Source organism: Delphinus delphis, chromosome X (assembly GCF_949987515.2).
Source record: "Delphinus delphis chromosome X, mDelDel1.2, whole genome shotgun sequence".
In the NCBI taxonomy this organism is placed as follows: domain Eukaryota; kingdom Metazoa; phylum Chordata; class Mammalia; order Artiodactyla; family Delphinidae; genus Delphinus; species Delphinus delphis.
This window is the reverse complement of record NC_082704.1, coordinates 112678663-112694871: the sequence shown is the minus strand read 5'-3', so window position 1 is coordinate 112694871 and position 16209 is coordinate 112678663. Positions and strand designations below refer to the sequence as shown.

At 45.0% G+C, this 16209-nt stretch overlaps 2 protein-coding genes across 4 annotated transcripts in view; one reads left to right on the top strand and one right to left on the bottom strand.

Annotated features, from left to right (window-relative positions):
- The window catches only part of CTPS2 (CTP synthase 2), a 110124-nt gene extending 101903 nt beyond the window's left edge, over positions 1-8221 (bottom strand). The window contains exons 1-2 of one of the 3 annotated variants that reach the window (XM_060002779.1): positions 8065-8163; positions 1421-1625 (exon numbers count right to left, since the gene is read on the bottom strand). In XM_060002779.1, the coding sequence (XP_059858762.1) occupies positions 1421-1586 (166 nt within the window). In that variant the 5' untranslated portion in view covers positions 1587-1625; positions 8065-8163. The other 2 variants (XM_060002778.1, XM_060002780.1) reach the window with 2 other exon arrangements.
- Positions 8222-14877: 6656 nt separating this feature from the next.
- SYAP1 (synapse associated protein 1) overlaps positions 14878-16209 on the top strand; it is a 31508-nt gene continuing 30176 nt past the window's right edge. The window contains exon 1 of the mRNA XM_060001590.1: positions 14878-15219. Coding sequence (XP_059857573.1) covers positions 15027-15219 — 193 coding nt within the window. The 5' untranslated portion in view covers positions 14878-15026. The remainder of the gene's footprint in view (positions 15220-16209) is intronic.

Sequence of the window (16209 nt, the reverse complement as noted above, 5' to 3'; positions counted from 1 at the left end):
ATAAATTTTAAAGTTTCCCTTCACAGTGTTGTTTATAATATCAATAAATTGGAAATGATTTCCTATTATTGTATAGATTCTGTGCAGCCTTTAGAAGTATAGAATCTATTAAAATGTCTACAGTAGGTTAAGTTTTAAATTTTTGATTGAAAAATAGTATGACTAGGGGAGAGATAAATTGGGAATTCAGGATTAACGGATACCTACTACTATATATAAAACAGATAAACAACAAGGACCTACTATATAGAATAGGGAAGTATATTCAATATCTTATAAAAACCTATAACGGAAAGGAATCTGAAAAAGAATATATATATATATGTATAACTGAATCACTTTGCTGTACACCTGAAACATTGTAAATCAACTATGCTTCAATTAAAAAAATAGTGTGACTAAGATTCAGTTCATTTAAAGTTCAAAAATAAGCAAAACTGATCTATAATGTTAGAAGACAGGAGAATGGTTACCCTGGTCGTTTCAGATGGGGAGAGACTGGAAGGGGCATAAAGAGGGTTTCTGTTTCTTGAGCTGGAGGCTGATTACACATTATGTTCATTTCATCTACTGGTACTTATGATTTATACACTTTCTTGCTTGTATATAAAAAGTTTAAGAAGAAAGTATATAAGGGCTAGTGCCTTTTTTAAGATAATTAGTATAGGGAATTCCCTGGCGGTCCAGTGATTAGGACTCTGCACTTCCACTGCAGGGGGCACAGGTTTGATCTCTGGTCAGGGAACTAAGATCCCACAAGCTGCGCGGCATGGCCAAAATAATAATAATAAATAAATAAAAATAATTAGTACAGGGCTTCCCTGGTGGCGCAGTGCTTGGGAGTCCGCCTGCCAATGCAGGGGACATGGGTTCATGCCCCGGTCCGGGAAGACCCCACATGCCGCGGAGCGGCTGGGCCCGTGGGCCGTGGCCGCTGAGCCCGTGCATCCGGAGCCTGTGCTCCGCAGCGGGAGAGACCACAACAGTGAGAGGCCCGTGTACCGCAAAAAAATAATAATAATAATTATTCCAAGTGGTGGGAAATGGATGATTTTTATTTTCTTCCGGTCATTCTATATTGTCAATATATTCTATATTGTCTGAGTTTTTCTCTTAACAATGAAATGTTGAGAAATATATTACCTTTATGATAAAATAAAACAAAACATAATCCATACTACAAAAGGTACAGGGAGAATGGTATCCTCACACACTGTTTTCCAAAAGGGTGGACTAATTTAGAATGTCATCAGCAATCAGAAAAAATGTATCAATAACCATGAGAACATTCACAGATCCAAAATGTATGACCCAGCAGCTCTACTTCTGGAACTCTATCCTAAAGAAATTACCCCAAATACAAGAAAGAACCTCAGTTTAACCCAGTGCTTCACAGGGGGGAAGTGGTCCTCCCTCATACCGTGCTCATAAGGTGAAAAAGTGCCCGCATCGATGTTTATATAGGGGTCGATTTTGATGGCAGTAACTCGGAGTCCGCATGATTTTAGAATCGTCCCAATGCTGCTTGCTATGATCCCTTTACCGATGCCCGAGATGACCCCACCAGTGACCAAGATGTACTTCATTGGCAGAGGAGTGGCTGAGTGCCAGCACCCAGACAGAATCTGAAAGGTAATGAAATTAAGGGTCAGGGAAGAGAAACATGTTCTTAAACCAGTAAAGTGGAGAGTGTGTTGGACCAGAATTTCAAAAGCACACAGCACTTTTTCTAAGTATTTGAAACAAAGTCTTATCGTCTAGGTTTTTCTTTCTTGTCGACATGCAGGAAGCTCTGGATACAGCAACATGTCTGGCTCCATTACCCTGATTTTGCATTTACCCCAACTCTGTCGTGTGACAAACTTCATCATAAGAAGCCAAAATTCTCTGGGATTCAGAAGCATGGTAAAAATTTTAAGAGATCAGGCTCTGGAGTCAGATCTGTAGAAGCTATACCTGGGCGAGTTACTAATCCTTTCTGTACCTGTTTCTTCATCTGTGAAATGGAATAAAAAGTACCAATCCCAATCCCTTGGAATATTATTCAGCACTAAAAAGAAATGAGCTACCAATCCATGAAAAGACATGGAGGAAACTTAAGTGCAGGTTACTAAGTGAAAGAAGCCCATCTGAAAAGGCACATACTGCATGATTCCAACTATATGACATTCTGGAAAAGACAAAACTATGAAGACAGTAAAGTGATCAGTGGTTTTCAGAGGTTAGTGCAGGAGAGAAAGATGAATAGGTGGAGCACAGAGGATTTTTAGGGCAGTGAAGCTATTCTGTATGATTCTATAATGGTGGATACAGGTCATTATACATTTGTCCAAACTCACAGAATGTATAACACCAAGGGTGAACTCTAATGTAACCTATGGACTTGGAATGATAATGATGTGTAGCTTCATTGACTGTAACAAATGTACCTCTCTGGTTCAGGATGTTGGTAATGAGGAACGCTGTGGGCATGGGGCAGTGGGTGTATGGAAACTCAGTACTTTCTGCTCAGTTTTGCTGTGAACCTAAAATTGCTCTAAAAATAGCCTATTTGGGGGGACTTCCCTCGTGGTGCAGTGGTTAAGAATCCGCCTGTCAATGCACAGGACACGAGTTCAATCCCTGGTCTGGGAAGATCCCACATGCTGCGAAGCAACTAAGCCCATGCACCACAACTACTGAGCCTGTGCTCTAGAGCCTGCCAGCCACAACTACTGAGCCTGCATGCCACAACTACTGAAGCCCACGCGCCTAGAGCCCGTGCTCCGCAACAAGAGAATCCACCACAATGCGAAGCCCGCGCACCACAACGAGAGCAGCCCCCGCTCGCCGCAACTAGAGAAAGCCCAAGCACGGCAACAAAGACCCAACGCAGCCAAAAATAAATAAATTTTTTTAATTAAAAAAATAAAATAAAATAAAAAATAGTCTATTTTTTAAATCAGTATTCAAATATGCCAACATTTTAAAAAATCTTGGGACTTCCCTGGTCTCCAGTGGTTTAGACTGCGCTCTGAATGCAGGGGGCCCAGGTTGAATCCCTGGTCGGGGAACTAGATCACACATGCCACAACTAAGACCTGACGCAGCCAAATAAATAAATATGTTAAAAACAAAACAAAATAAAAAATCTTGCAGATGGTTGTGAGGATTAAATGAGCTAAGGTACAGATCAGAGGTCAGGAAACCAGGGCCCATAGGTCACATCTGGCCCACTGTCTGTTTTTGTATGGTTGCCAAGCTAAGAATGTTTTATATTTTAAATGACTGAGAAAAGATCAAAAGACGAATATTTCATGACACATTAAAATTGTATGAAACTCAAACTTCAGTGTCCATAAATCAAGTTTTATTAGCACACAGCCATGCCCATCATTTACATATTGTCTCTGGTGGCTTTCTGGCTACAATGGCAGAGCTGAGTAGCTGGGAAAACAGAGACCTCTGACCCACAAAGCCTGAAATATTTTCTATCTTTTATAGAAAATATTTGCTGATACCTGGCTTAGAGGGGGTCAAAATTGACCCCTATATTAACATACAGTAAGAACTTAGTAAAAGTTAGCTACTAATGTCACTATTAATAATAATAAATGTATCCTCCTTAACTATGTGGAAGACTGAATCTGTTCGTTACCCATCCATTTCACCATGCAGAAATATTCAAGCAGAAAAAAAAAAGATAGAAAATATTATGTCATAAAGAAATTTTATTTGACTTTCCTGCTGCTGTCTGATTCAAACCCTTTTGTTTTAGAGGCGGACAGGAAGCCCAAGAGCTACTTGGGCTACTCTACTCTGAGAACTATTGTTTTCCCCTTGAGCCTGGGCAGGGGCCTTCTGCCCTTGCCATTTCACCATGCACGTGAAGGTGAGCCTTAACGGCGTTATTCGTGTGGTCCTGACATGCAAACAAACGGCCAACCAAGACTATTAACATAAAATCGCAACTACAAGAAAAGAGAGTAACTAACAAAAGCTAATAACTATAAATCCCACTTTCTATTGTAATTCACAAATGTTTTTAAATACCTGGATATCAAGCTCAAATGCAATCAGGTAGGAATGATTTCAGCTACCCGCTTATCCTATCAGCCTGTCTTTCCCAAAGGAATGCCTATTCTGATTTCGTAGTTTCCTCTACTTTCAAAACCAACTAGCTTGGGTTTCCCTGGTGGCACAGTGGTTGAGAATCTGCCTACCAATGCAGACGACACGGGTTCGAGCACTGGTCTGGGAAGATCCCACATGCCGCGGAGCAACTAGGCCCATGAGCCACAACTACCGAGCCTGCGTATCTGGAGCCTGTGCTCCACAACAAGAGAGGCCGCGATAGTGACAGGCCCGCGCATCGCGATGAAGAGTGGCCCCCGCTTGCCACAACTAGAGAAAGCCCTCGCACAGAAACGAAGACCCAACACAGCCAAAAATAAATAATAAATAAATTTTTTAAAAAAAACAACTAGCTTAACTTAAAAGGTGTAGAGCCCTTTCACTTCAGAGCTGTGAGTTCAATTTGAATTAGCTGACCACCGTCAAGGCGAGTAAACTGAAGTCATCCAAAATATACAAGTCCCATCCCAAATGGCTTCCTTAAGTCCCTGCCTTTCTCTACACAAAGGGCCTGCCTTTCTCTACACAACACAGTTGATCATGTTCAATGTCACCGTTCCTCTTTACTACCCACCTGGCCATCCACTCACCTGAGCTAGATTTAGCCTAAAAGATTTTCAGTCCAAACCCAAAATGCTCCTCCTATAGATCCAAAATGTATCTGAATATTCATCTCTTGCCACTTCTACTAGCCGAGGTAGTTGTTAGAGTGGGAATTTCATCACAGTCTTCCCTTACTCAACCCACTGTTGATTTTTTTCTATTTTGATAAGTGTCCCTCCTCTGGAGTCAGACAGCCTGAGCTCAAGTGCTGTCACTTAATAGCTATGACCCTGGGCAATTTCAACTTCTCTAAACCTCAATTTTCTCCACCTGTGCAGTACACAGAAACAATACCAGTGCCAGCCGTATAGAGCTGTGTGGGTATTTACAAAGAGAGCGCCCAAGTGCTAAGTCAAGGTTAGCTCTTATTTTTCAGAGCCCTCTACTCACTGATTCAGTCAGCTCATAAACGTTTATGGAACAGGCAGAGGAGGAAAATCTGCCACACCAAAATGTGCCTCTTTGGCATGAGCATTAATTTAGTTTGATTATTTTTAAGAAACAGAAGACTCAGGAAGTCCTTCTTTTTTATTGCCCCCTTTGCTGCCTAAAGAATTTAGATAAAGGGCCTGTTCCTGGCATAGAGCTATCACCAGAGATATCTTCAGAGAATATGAGCTAGATGTGGTCGGGGAAGCTCTTAGAGATCAGAGTCCACTCTGTGTACCACTGTCTCTGCCTGACCTAGCAAACATTTGTTTACCAAAATATTTGCCTTTCCATCTCCATGTTAATTGCCTTCTTCCCTTTTTTTTTTTTTAACTATTCATTTATTTACTCTTGGCTGCGTTGGGTCTTTGTTGCTGTACGCGGGCTTTCTCTAGCTGTGGCGAGCGGGGGCTACTCTTTTTTGCAGTGTGCGGGCTTCTCATTGTGGTGGCTTCTCTTGTTGTGGAGCTCGGGCTCTAGGAGCGTGGGCTCAGTAGTTGCGGCTCACGGGCTCTAGAGCACAGGCTCAGTAGTTGTGGCACACGGGTTTAGTTGCTCCGCAGCATGTGGGATCTTCCCGGACCAGGGCTCGAACCTGTGTCCCCTGCATTGGCAGGCAGATTCTTAACCACGGCGCCACCAGGGAAGCCCTGCCCTCTTCCCTTTTGAAGTCCCAAACTACTACCCACAACATCTTCTTTTGTCTTGAGCTGAAGATGGTATTTAAGGCAAGGGTTTCAACCATTTTAGCAAGTGACTAAGTTTTCCTGGGTCTCTCCCATGTATACACGTTATTAAACTTTTATTTGATTTTCTCCTGTTAATCTGTCTCATGTCAACTTAATTCTTAGACCAGCAGAAGAACCTAGAAGGGTAGAAGGAAATTTTCTTCCTCCCAGACAAATTATACGCTTGACGTGTTCCCAGGTCCTGCAGATATGGGGGTGAACAAAAAGTCAAGGTCCCTGTCCTCTTGGTCTTCACCTTTCCTGTTGGATAAAGGGGCAAATAAGCTGTTCTGTAACTACCTTATTCTGGCACCGTCACACTATTAAAATGACTTCCCATTTGTAAAAGTTAGCAAAATGGAAAAATGCCATAGAAAACTGGAGAGTATTTACGAGAAGGCACATTATGTGGTTGTAAAAAGCCTAAGAATCTTTCATATAAGGTATGCTTATGTTACACAACAGAGCAGGATATAAAATTAAATATATTATTATCTCAACTGTTTTTTTTTAATTAAGACTGGTCAAATTACACCAAAATGCTACATTTTAATATATATTTAGGTGGTTGGGTTGCAGGCAATTATTACTTTTCCATATTTTCAAAAGCACAAGATACCTTTTTAAGCATATCAGACATTTTACAAAGTCCTTTTCAAAAATGTAACAATATCAAGGAGACACCTAGTCCTTTCTATCTATTTTAAGCAAACAAGTAAGTTTAAAGCAAAATTTTAAAACAACAGGCAAAGCAGGTTCTTCAAGCTACTTCTACAATCGGGATTTTTTTTCTCTTGTGAAGACCATTATTTACATTTACTCTTATATGCTGTGAGCAGACCCAATTGTCTGTAAAATAGGCATGTGTAGGGCTGTCCACTGTCCAATAAAAACATTTTAAAAAATTACACTGTAATTTTAAATTTTCCAGTAGCCATTATAAAAAGTAAAAAGAAACAGATTAAGTTCATTTTAATAATATCTTATTTAACCTAAGGTATCCAAAATACCCATAATCAGCCCATAATCAATGTAAGAATATTTGGGTGAGATAATTTACATCCCCTTTTTTTTTTTTTGTAATGTCTTCCGAAATTAGGTGTGTCTACGCACAGCACATGTCAACTCACACTGGACAGTGCAGGCCTAAAGCAACTAAAAACAGATGCACCAATAGATACCTTCTCAATGACGGCCATTTAAAAAGTAGTCAAAAACAAGAGTACTTACTGCATGAGCCCACCTTATGAAGTTCTAGAACAGGCAAAACTAAGCTCTGATGGAAATCAAGGGGTGAGGGCGGTTGTGGATCGACCGGAGAGGAGCACGAGGGAACTTTCTGGAGTGATGGAAATGGTTTATGTCTACGTTGGGGTAGTGGTTACACTTGTGTATAATTTGTCAAAATCCCCGATCTGCACGCTTAAAATGGGGGCATTTTACTGAACGTAAATTAGACATCAAATGTGGAGAAACTGTTTTAGAAAGAAAGCTATGTTGTAGCAGCAGCGGACTCGGGCTCAGAGCGCCCTAACCAGCTGCGACCCGGAAAACGCGAGGGTCGCGGTTTAACTAGCGCCCCGGGCGGGGGAGGAGACAGAAAGGCCATCTCACTCCGCGCGGGGCTGCACTTCTGCCAACGCCATCTCGGGGCTCCCGGGGCCCGGGGGCAACCGGGCGGGGGCCGCGGCGGGCCCCAGCGCCCGGTTCCGAGGCGGGGTGCGCGCCGAAGCGCCGCTCCCGTACGCGGCGCTCCAGAGCCCGGGCCGCGGGCCGCCGCAGGGCGGACTCCCAGGGCCCCGGCCTTGCCCCGCCGCTGTCTGCCCGCGGGCAGAGAGCACAGGGTGCTGGGACGCGTGCGGTGGCCGCCCTCGGAGGGGACAAAGGCTCCCGGTCCCATGTGCGCGCCGGGCTGGGGCCGCGGACTGGAGGGCGGCCCCGGCGCTGAGGCCCTGACGGGGAGTTACCTGTGCTTTGGCGGCGGCGGTGGCGCGGAGGGTGGTCGTTGGAGCCGGCGAGCTCCGCCCCGAGGCCCGCCCGCGCTCACCTGTCGGGCTGGGGAGGGGTCCGCCGCCAGAGGCGTCCCGAGTCGCCCCCGTGTCCCTCCCGCCGCCCGCGCGGGCCTCGGGGTGCATGGCGCCCTCCTCGCCCACCTCCCCCTCTCCTGCAGCCGCGGGCCCCACTGACTCACGCCGGTGAGCTCGGGGTTGGCACCCGGGTTTGTGCAGTGCTCCGAAACAAGCGCCCAAAAGTGACTCCTCAGGCGTTGGTGGCTTCCCGTCACCCTCCGCCCTGGACGCACTTGGCCCCAGGCCAGGCTCAGCCCGGGACTGCTCCTCCCCTCCGCGGCTTGCTGAGCACCGGCACCTCGGAGACTCGGGTGAACGCCAGGTCCCGGCGCCCCGGCCCCTCGGCACGCCCAGACCCTGTTCGGGTCCTCGCGTCCCGCTCTCGGCGCCGGAAAGAGCTTCTCTCGGTCACGGAGAGCAACTGCGGGAGCGCCGAGCAGAGGACGACGATCAGATGGGATGCCGGCCTTTGAGGGGCTCACAATCTGGGGTGAGGGCTACACCTCTACTGGAATCAGTAAGGTTCCTGGAACAGTACGCGTGTAGCAAAAATTAAAATTTAAAATGCGAGGGGCAGAAGGACGACAATCAGGGCTTCGCCGAGTGACTTTTTAAAGAGTATTTGGAGGATGGTTAGTGCCTTGGTGCCAGGAAAGGACACAGGAGGTTATTAAGGCGAAGGGAAGAACATAAACCACTGAAGGAGAAAGGATCTAACTAGGGACAATAGGAGGGTTTGGAATCAGACGGAAGGGTTAGGAAAGTGGTGAAAATTTTGAATGACCAGGTGAGTCACTAGAGGGCTGAGTGAGGAGGGCATCATTGAAGACCCAGTGGAGTCTAGAAACCATCATTGTGTAACGACCTCCAGCTATAGTTGTGCAAGATGTCTATAGGTCGGTATATAAATATTGATATTGATAAAACCAGAGTTTGCTGGTTGAGTAGAGTAGAAGGATGAGAGTGAGGAAGTTAAGAGCACTGAAAGAATGTGATGGTAGTGAGGCACCAGGGGTCTAGTCCCCAGAGGAAAGGAAGGGAGAGGAGCAGGGAGTGGATAGACTGGAAGAGAGAAAAGAGATGGACCAAAAGATGAGGGCCTGTGGGAATGAAGGAACTGAGGAGTTGTCACCACAGTGTGGGTGTCGGCGATGTCAAAGGGGAAGCAATTCCAGGAGATGATCCAGTTTAGGGTCTGACTCTGGAATGGAGTCAAGTGAGATGGGCGTCACTGGAATTGGGTCTAGCGCCCACCAGGCCAGTGTGGGGGACATTGAAGGCCCCCGGAAAGATGGCGGAAATTGGAGGAGTCAGTTGAGGCCAAGGAACCAAGTCTCCAGTGAATGTGGAGAAGCAGCCCCGAAGCTAGGAAATGACAGCAACAAAGAAGGGTAGAGGGATGTCTGGCAAAATGAGTTTCAAAACAAAAGGGAGTTTCTCCCTATCAAGAATGACAGAGCAGTGCCATGGAAGAAGCAGTAAGGAGCTGAGGATGGTGTTGTCAACTTCTGGGAAAAAGAAGAGCTCCACTCAGCAGGAATGGTAGGGGAGACCCAAGTCTCCATGGAGGCCAAGAAAATTTTTTTTTTTTTTTTTTTTTTTTAAGGAGAAAGCACCTTGTAAAAAGGCCGGAAGCACAGAGGGCTTTCTTGTGAAACAAGTCTTCCAGAGGACCCAGTGGGAAGAATGCTTGTGAAACAGGTTGACATGGACGGTGATACTTAATACCTGCCACGTATGTAAGGCTTCCCTCCACATTTCGGTACTTTGTTTCCTTTTTACAACCAGGACAGCTATTAAGATCCCCTTATTATAATGAAGAACCTAAGGCTTAGAGATGTGAAATGCCCTGACCAAAATATCTGTCCCCAAAGTCAGACTCTTCACCACAGGATATAAGGCCTCATCCTTATTCTATTAATCTACGAGGTCAACAGATGAAGGATACTTTGTGAATACAAAGGGGTTATGATAACTATTGCATCATTAATCCAAAATGGGAAAATATTTGAGCAGAAAAACAAATTTGATAACAGGGTCCAGACTGATTGATTTGTGTGGGATCAGAGTGTACACTCATTCAACAGGTGTTTTATTCATGGACTATATAGCATTGAGGATAAAAAAAGAAGAAAAAGAAGTCTGTCATTAAGTTGACGGCTTGTGTTCTTTTTTACTTTTTTTTCCTTTTTTTTTTGGCAGGCGCCGAGTGGCATGTGGGATCTTGGTTCCCCTTCCCTGACCAGGGATTGAACCCATGCCCCTGGAAGTGGGAGCGTGGAGTCCTAACCACGGGACCACCAGGGAAGTCCCTCGTGTTCTTTTATAATCTTTTGTTTTGAAGAATTCTAACCTTCAGGACGATTGTGAACCCTGGGGAACATGGACTTCGTCATGATTTTGGGTGGAGATAGAGCAAAAGTAAGGCTGAAAGGGATGGCCCCCACCTCTGCTATCAGAAGGGTCAGCACTGTATTCCTTTCATAGGTGAAGAAACTCGAAGGGGAAACGATGAGTAATGAGTCAAGTTTACTCACCCATTAGATAGTGGAGTTAGCACCCCTGTCCTAGGCTTCTGACTGAAATTCCAGGCTCATTCCAATCACCCTTGAACCAAATATCCTTTTTCTGGAAAGTGTTGACCACTTTCAGGTTCTGACTAAATCCTAGAAAGGCATTGGTCCTATGATATCTCCTGACTTTCAAAGGTTAATCAATACCCAGACTCTAAAAACAGCTTGGAATGTCATTGATGCCACAGAATTGTACACTTAACAATGGTTAAAATGGCAAGTTTTATGTTATATATATGTTTACACAGTTTAAAAAATTAATGGGGCTTCCCTGGTGGTGCAGTGGTTAAGAATCCGCCTGCCAATGCAGGGGACACAGGTTTGAGCCCTGGTCCGGGAAGATCCCACATGCTGCAGAGCAACTAAGCCCGTGCACCGCAACTACTGAGCCTGTGCTCTAGAGCCCGCGAGCCACAAATACTGAAGCCCATGTGCCACAACTACTGAAGCGTGCGCGCCTACAGCCTGTGCTCTGCAACAAGAGAAGCGACTGCAATGAGAAGTCCGCGCACCGCAACGAAGAGTAGCCCCTGCTCGCCACAACTAGAGAAAGCCCGCACACAGCAACGAAGACCCAACGCAGCCAAAAATAAATTACTTAAATAAATTTTAAAAAATAATAATGGTGTAATACAACAGAAACCATTGAATTGTACAGTTTCGACAGGTGTGGATGGCATGTGAATTATATCTTGATAAAGCTGTTTGGAAAAATAAAGTAGGTTGAGCCTGTTAAGCTAAAGTCCTGGAGCACCCTCTTACACTGTTGGTGGGAATGTAAACTGATACAGCCACTATGGAGAACAGTATGGAGGTTCCTTAAAAAACTAAAAATAGAACTATCATACGACCCAGCAATCCCACTACTGGACATATACCTGGAGAAAACCATAATTCAAAAAGACACATACACGCACCGCAATGTTCACTGCAGCACTATTTACAATAGCCAGGACATGAAGCAACCTAAATGTCCATCAACAGAGGAATGGATAAAGAAGATGTGGTACATCTGTACAATGGAATATTAGCCATAAAAAGGAATGAAATTGTGTCATTTGCAGAGACGTGGATGGACCTAGAGACTGTCATACAGAGTGAAGTAAGTTGGAAGGAAAAAAACAAATATAGTATATTAACACATACATGTGGAATCTAGAAAAATGGCATAGATGATCTTATTTGCAAAGAAGAAATAGTGACACAGACGTAGAGAACAAACGTATGGATACCAAGGGGGAACGGGGGGGCGGTGAATTGGGAAGTTAGGATTGACATATATATACTACTATATATAAAATAGATAACTAATGAGAACCTACTGTATAGCACAGGGAACTCTACTCAGTGCTCTGTGGTGACCTAAATGGGAAGGAAATCCAAAAAAGAAGGGATATATGTACACGTATGGCTGAATCACTTTGCTGTGTAGCAGAAACTGACACAGCAGTGTAAAGCAACTATACTCCAATTAAAAAAAAAAAAGTCCTGGACCAGAATTGTAAATATACCTCAGGCTGGAAAACTGGAGAGCAAGGAAATCAGAATTGTAATCTGTCCCCCACATACTCACACAGGTCACTGGAACTAGGCTACTCTTCTCAAGATGGTGGGGGGTGGAGGAATACCTAATGCTTAAGACTGTGCTTGGGAAATACATTCATGAACTCCCTTCTCTGAAGGGGGAGTTTTTCACTTGGCCAGTTTTTTGTTGTTGTCCATTTGTTTACACGTTATTGTGGGAAAAGTTGAATATATAGAAAAGCAAACCTAAAACTCGAACTTCAACAATTATCAATCCATGGCCAGGTTTGTTTCATCTGTATCCCCACCCATTTCCCCCATCCTGTATTAATTTGAAGCAAATGCCAGGCATCCTATTATTTCATTGGTAAATATCTCAGTATGACTCTAAAAGATTAGAACTCTTTTAAATACACACACACACAATTACCACAATTTAAAAATTAATAATTCCTATGTCCATCACACATGAATGGGTAAACAAAATGTGCAATATACTTACAATGGAATACTCTTCAGCCTTTTTTAAGATAGCCTCCGTTTTTGTTATATCACTGGTTGTTTTTTATTTTTTAGATTTCACATATAAGTGATGATATACAGTAGTTGTCTTTCTCCATCTGATTTATTTCACTAAGCATAAAACCCTCCAGGTCCATCCATGTTGTTCAAATGGCAAAATTTCATTCCTTTTTATGCTGAGTAGTATTCCGTTGCATATATATAGCACATCTTTAGCCATTGGTCTGTTGATGTACCCTTAGGTTGCTTCCATATATTGGCAATTGTAAATAATGCTGCTATGAACATCGGGGTGCATGTATCTTTTCGAATTAGTGTTTTCATTTTCTTTGGATATATACCCAGAAGAGGAATTGCCAGATCGTATGGTAGTTCTAGTTTTAATTTTTTGAGGAACCTCCATAATGTTTTCCACAGTGGCTTCATCAATTTACGTTCCCGCCAACAGTGTGCAAGGGTTCCCTTTCTCTACATCCTCACCAACATTTGTTATTTGTGGTCATTTTGATGATAGCCATTCTGACAGGTGTGAGGTGATATCACATTACGATTTTGATTTGCATTTCTCTGATGATTAGTGATGTTGAGCATCTTTTATGTGCCTGTTGGCTATCTGTATGTCTTCTTTGGAAAAATGTCTATTCAGGTCTTTTGCCCATTTTTTAATCAAGTTGTTTGGGTTTTTTTGATATTAAGTTGTATGAGCTCTTTTTGTATTTTGGATATTAACCCCTTATCGGTCATATCCTTTGCAAATATATTCTCCTATTCAGTAGGTTGTCTTTTCATTCTATGGATGGTTTTCTTTGCTCTGTAAAAGCTGTTAAGTTTAATTAGGTCCCATTTGTTTATTTTTGCTTTTGTTTCCTTTGCCTTAGGACAGCGGTCCGCAACCTTTTTGGCACCAGGGACCGGCTTCGTGGAAGACAATTTTTCCACGAGGGGCGGGGGACGGTTCAGGCGGTAATGCGAGCCATGGGGAGCAGCAGATGAAGCTTCGTTCTTTCGCCTGCCGTTCACCTCCTGTTGTGCGGCCCCAGGGGTTGGGGACCCCTGCCTTAGGAGACAGATCCAAAAAAATACTGCTACAATTTATGTCAAAGAGTGTTCGAAGTAGCCTTTTTTAAGGCAGAATTTTAAGGAAATTCTAACACATGCTACAACATGGATGAACCTTGAGGACATCTGCTCAATGAAATGAACCAGTCACAAAAAGACAAATGTGGTATGATTCCACTTATATGAGGTTCCTGGAGTAGTCAAAAATCATAGAGACAGAAAGTAGCTTGGTTGCCAGGGAATGGGGGGAACGGAGAACGGAGTTGTTTAGTGGGTACAGAGTTTCAGTTTTGCAACAGGAAAACAATTGTGGAGATTGGTTCCACTTGTAACAATGTGAATGTACTTACTACTACTTAACTGTACACTTAAAAATGATTAAGGTGGGGCTTCCCTGGTGACGCAGTGGTTGAGGGTCCGCCTGCCGATACAGAGGACACGGGTTTGTGCCCCGGTCCGGGAGGATCCCACATGCCGCGGAGCGGCTGGGCGCGTGAGCCATGGCCGCTGAGCCTGCGCTCCGTAACGGGAGAGGCCACAGCAGTGAGAGGCCGGCGTACCGCAAAAAAAAAAAAAAAAAAAAAAAGATTAAGGTGGTAAATTTTGTTTGTCTAGCACAACTAAAATTTTTTAAGCTTAACAATTTCTTAATCTCATGAACTATCCAGTCCCCAAATTTCCAATTCTTATAAACGTCAAAAAATTTTCTCCACTGTGTTTGTTTGAGGATCTAAAGAAAATCCGCAAGTTGCCATGGGTTGTTTTTTAGGTCGTTTTTAATCTATAGGTTCCCCTTCCCCCCTTGCTTGCAATTTATTTGAAGAAACAAGGTCGTCAGACTGTGGTCTCTCACAGCCTAGATTCTGCTCCCTGCATCCCGTGGTGTCCTTTAATAGTTTCCTCCGTCCCCTGTATTCCCTGTAAATTGGTAGGTGGACACAGAGGGCCTGGGCTAGTTTTGATGTGGACTCACAAGGAGATTAAAGACATCCATGTACGCGGGGCCAACCCTGCAGAACCAGAAAAGGTGAGACTAAACCACCAGCCGAGCTGCTTAGAGTGACAAAGACGCGGTGTACTGGCCTAGATCAGGAACCCACAAAGCCGAGGGAGGAGAAAAGGAAGCGGGGCGGGACTACGTGGGGAAAGCCCTTTGTCCGGTTTCCAAACGCCTTATCGAGTTACGAAATAAACAGTCAGCGGGGAGGGCGGGGCCTTTGTCCGGAAGTGACGCTAGCGCGGCCGGCAGCTGAGTAACAGTGGAGGTGGGGCGACACATAGACTGGCTGCTTCGAGGTCGTACTTCCGATTATCGCCGTGGGAGACGCGCCTTGTAGAGTCGGGAGTAGGTGGCACCCGCTAGGGTCTCCGGTGACCCCGACCGCGGTGGCGGCCCCGCGGGCGGGATGTTCCGGGGTTTGAGCAGTTGGTTTGGCTTGGAGCAGCCGGAGGCGGGTGACCGGCAGTACCAGGGAGACGGACAGCCCAAGGGAGACGCTCCACCCGAGCAGCGCTCCGAGGCGGTGGCGGAGTCCGTGGAAGGGGAGCTACAAGAAGCCGGGGACCAGGAGCTCCTTCACCAGGCCAAAGGCCTCGGCAGTGAGTCTCCCCCGGCCTCCGGGACCACAGAGTTTCGGAGAGCGCCCGCATCCCACCTCCTGGGCGTGGGCCACCAATGGTCGGGGGTGTGGGGTGGGGAGAGGAAGGTGTGTCTGTCGTTGGTGAGGATCTGGGCAAGGCCGAAGCCTCATCTAGCAGTCAAATCCTGTGCCTGAAGTTCCTAGTGACATGTCACTCTTTGCAGAGTGTGTCAACGTTGGGAGCAGGGCCGCAGTAAAGCAGTGGGGCTCCACGTCTTTAGGTTTGACGAGGTATCTGTTTTGTTCAACTCACCAACTTTCATCTCCACCGCCTTCCGCCCAGAGGACAGGGGACGTTGAGGAGCTCGAGTGCCTTTTTGCCCTTAGGTCAGAATGTGTCGTCCCAAGTAAATTGAGGAGGAGTTATTAGGGCCTATGGCAGGCAGGCTCATGTCCTTTTAGGTGCATTGGGATCTTTTTCCTTAAGGCGGGAAAGTAGTTGCCAGTTATTGTCTGTGTTGCAAGTTTCAGCACTAGATGTTTTGTGAACGATTCATCTCTTTAAACACCCCAGTGAGTTGGGAGAACGAGCACAGAGTTAGCGGCCCAAAGTTATGCTGATAGTAAATGGTAGAAGGGAAATTTGAACCTGGGGCTGTCTAATTTCAAAGCCCATGCTCTTTCCCAGCTTACAGTCTAGTTCAGGAGGAGGGTATAAATAATAGGCATGTGGAATAAACACATGCTGTAGTAATTCTGCTCCTGGAGAGATCTTGGCAGGCTTAAATAGTCAAAGAAAACGTCTTTAAGAAGGTGGCCCTAAAGCAGACAACACTACAAGTGAGAGATTAAATTTTGCAAGCAATTTTAAAGAATTTACTTCAAGACACTACAAGGCAAGAGCACAGGACAGGCTGGAGCCTGAGAGTGGAGAAACACATACTTGAATAAGAAAGGCTCTAACGTTCAAAAAGTTTACTGTGGGGTGGAGAGGCAGGGAGAACAGGCA